The 3,352-nt window shown below is 34.3% G+C and overlaps 2 protein-coding genes across 2 annotated transcripts in view; both read right to left on the reverse strand.

Annotated features, from left to right (window-relative positions):
* The window catches only part of CBG22832, a gene marked incomplete at both ends in the record, with an annotated part of 19,509 nt that continues 16,157 nt past the window's right edge, over window positions 1–3,352 (reverse strand). Inside the window, 3 exons of the mRNA XM_002638240.1 lie at window positions 1–255; window positions 465–608; window positions 802–913. Of these exons, the coding sequence (XP_002638286.1) occupies window positions 1–255; window positions 465–608; window positions 802–913 (511 nt within the window). The remainder of the gene's footprint in view (window positions 256–464; window positions 609–801; window positions 914–3,352) is intronic.
* The window catches only part of CBG22835, a gene marked incomplete at both ends in the record, with an annotated part of 3,853 nt that continues 2,278 nt past the window's right edge, over window positions 1,778–3,352 (reverse strand). Inside the window, 2 exons of the mRNA XM_002638242.1 lie at window positions 1,778–1,918; window positions 2,514–2,997. Coding sequence (XP_002638288.1) covers window positions 1,778–1,918; window positions 2,514–2,997 — 625 coding nt within the window. The remainder of the gene's footprint in view (window positions 1,919–2,513; window positions 2,998–3,352) is intronic.

Consider the following 3,352-nt stretch of genomic DNA (forward strand, 5'->3'; position numbering starts at 1 on the left):
GTAAATCGACTGATTCCTATCCTCTACTTGACCATTGCCGAACAACTTCCATGATAATTTTTTGAGTTTCAATGATTTCAAAAATGTCTTCAAATTCTGACGGTTACAACCAAGATACGAGATTTGAATGACTAGAGGAAATGCCAATGCATCTGTGGCTTTCATACTTATCAGTGCATGAAAAAACGTTCCATAAAAATCCATTTCAATTTCGGTTGATGAAAGATGGATGATAAAATATGAAAATGTGTATATCTGAAAAAAATTAAATATGCCCCTCGAGGAGTTGAACTTGTCGGGGCAAGTATTGAAGTATTGGTGCGAACGACAGCTGTACGCAGAGTCACATTAAGCGTTGGACACCGTTACGAAAGAATGTATACGCTGGCTATAAAAATCCTCCGAAAAATCTCCTGTCCCCCCACCACCAGAGGAAAAAAACGTACGAATTTTACCGAAACGACAGTAACCAACTGCCAAAGAATGTAACGCTGAGGTTGATTGCCTTGAAACGAAGCTAAATGACTAAACTTCCGAATACTCAAACCAATTGGGATGTACAAAATACACGAGGATAGAAGCATTAGATTTTGCCAGATATACAAATACTGAAAAATTTTTTATGACTTAATTAGAGTTTAATTATCACTTACTAAGCCAATCATTTTACGATGTATGCCGAGTCCAATAAAAGCTAAAATATATTCAAACATAATTAAAAACCAAAATTTCCATTTTGAAAGTTGCAGATATTTCTCAGTCCATGGATGAAAATAAATGGAAAAACGTTGAATTGCTAACAACGAAATGAGGAGATAATTGACTTGTGCTGATAATAAACCTATCAGCACAGCGATTGTCGATATTATTCCAGGAAAAATCACAATCTTTGGATGGCGTTTGAGAAAATATTCTATTGGAAATAAGGTGATAACAATAAATGTTAAAGAGATATATTGAAGAATGATACTTTTATAAAAATAACTGATAACCTGATAAACGGAAGAGGCTTTATCTCGTTCACGGTTCGAACGGGACACATGAACGTAGAATGGGAAAACTAAGAATAGAAAGAAAATGTAAAAAAACATTAATGGTTCATAAAGCTTTGTTGAATCATAAAATAAATCGGAAGAGTTTGTGGAGTTGGAATCCATTTATTGTCTTGGAGAAAAGTCTTCGATTTTTGAAACAGCTGAAGTTTGTTGTTTTTGTGCGAACCAAAAACCAAAAACTACGTCTGAAAATCAGCTGAAAATTATGATTTGACATTTGGATTTTTCCAGAAAATTCAGGCGAAAAAAGTGTTCCATGATTTTCAATTTGCAAGTCGAAATTTCAAAATTAAAGCATATTTAGAAAGGTTGGGTTTTCCAGGAGGGTTTGAAAGTTGGGAATTTTGAAAAGTAGACAATCCCAACTAATATATATTTTTTATTACTTTATGAATGCAGAAAACTTCAATAGCTTAAATATTTCAATTTCTATGAGACATATAAAAAACTGCTCAACTGATAAAATGTTTGCCTATTGATGACAAATATTTTATCAGCTCTTAAAGTTTTGAAATCTATCGAAGGAACCGAAATAATTGAACTCAAAAAGCAAGTATACATAGGTTGGCTCAGAATTTATCAGGGTGTCTGAACTGTAGCACATGAATAATTGAATTAAATGGAAAAGTTTTACTTTTTCTTTCGAACTCTCAATGTCTTTTTTTATCAAAAAAGAATAGAAACATAACATTTATGTATTCAAGGTTTAATCGATAAAAAATCTACGTTTTTTGAATCTTTCTGAATTCAAATTTTCCAGAAGTGTCGGGAAGTTTTGCAGAACTATACGGGAACACATCCATGTTGGTTGGAAGTGCACCATGAGCACGGATGTCGTAGCGAAGTAGCAAGTTTCCCAGGACCTAAAAGTTATCATTATTATCATTAGTTGGGTAAAATCCACCGAAACCCAAAAAAAAACCTGATTTCTAGCTGTTCTTGGAGCCAAGATAGGTCATATGAAGTGTTTGAGAGACGGAGTCAGTGGTATCTAGCTGTCTCCGTCTATTGGATTCCTAAATTATCTCAATCCCGGTAACATATATCAAAAACCTGTCAACTGATAAATTGTTTATCATAATGTGGGCTTTTTCCCGAATTTCGGAGGCCCGGCCCGGCCCGGCGGGTCTGTCATTCCAAAAGTTTTGAAAATTTCAGAAAACACATAAGGGGGGACCCTTATGTGATTTTTTTCGATCAAAAATTTTTTCCGAGTTTTTTTGATATTTTTTTATCAAACAGACAAGCAATCCAAAAAACAAAAAAATGGAGAAAATTGTATAGAGAGCTCAAAATTTGGCTCAAAAGTACAAAATTTTTGCTCCCGGGCCTTGAAAATTTCCTCAGGCCCGGCCCGGAATTTTGCAAGTATGATGCCATCAACATTTTATCAGTTGACAATATCATGATAAATTTCACGGTAATTGAGATAATTAAGCTTAATTAGAGTTTATTTACCAAGTACAGCTCCGATCGTGCCAACTGTTCTCCTACACACGATCGTTTTCCGATTCCAAATGGTATCAATTGTTGAAGAAGCTTTTCGTTCCTTAAAAATCTCTCCGGATCGAATTCATCTGGATTTTCGAAAAGTTGCTCATTCACATGAAGAGCTCCAATTTGAGCAGTCATCATTGTTCCAGCCGGAACTTGGAATCCTCGAAAGCTGATTAATTCATCATTTATTCTCCAAAAATTCACATTTAACACCGAAGTGAATCTTTGAATTTCTGCAATTGTGGCATTTAAGTATGGTGTGTTGGGTCTGTCCTGGAGAGTGAGGTCCCTGGAGCCTTGGGTGATTTTTAGAAGCTCTTTTTGAATTTTCAAAATCACGGATGGATGGGTCACAAGTTTCAAGAACCCGACGTAGAGAGAAGTGGCAGTTGTGCCTTGACCAGCGAGCCATAAGTCGTGGAGCACGAGTTTCAGAGCGTCCATGCTGAAAAATTGAATAACTGTATCGAGAATTTTGATTGATAATAAAAAAAATCGTTCATTTAATGGATCAGGAATTCGAATAAATTTTTTAAATTCCAGATTTTTTTGAGTTTTACAATTTTCTCGTTTTTTGAAAATCCAGATTTTTGGATTTCAGATTTTCTGAAACGATTTTTTATTGAAATTCAGAAATTCAGAAATTCAGAAATTCAGAAATTCAGAAATTTAGAAATTCAGAAATTCAGAAATTCAGAAATTCAGAAATTCAGAAATTCAGAAATTCGGAAATTCAGAAATTCAGAAATTCGGAAATTCAGAAATTCAAAATTCAGAAATTCAGAAATTCAGAAAGTCAG

This window comes from Caenorhabditis briggsae (genome assembly GCF_000004555.2).
Source record: "Caenorhabditis briggsae complete genome, chrV, whole genome shotgun sequence".
NCBI lineage: Eukaryota > Metazoa > Nematoda > Chromadorea > Rhabditida > Rhabditidae > Caenorhabditis > Caenorhabditis briggsae.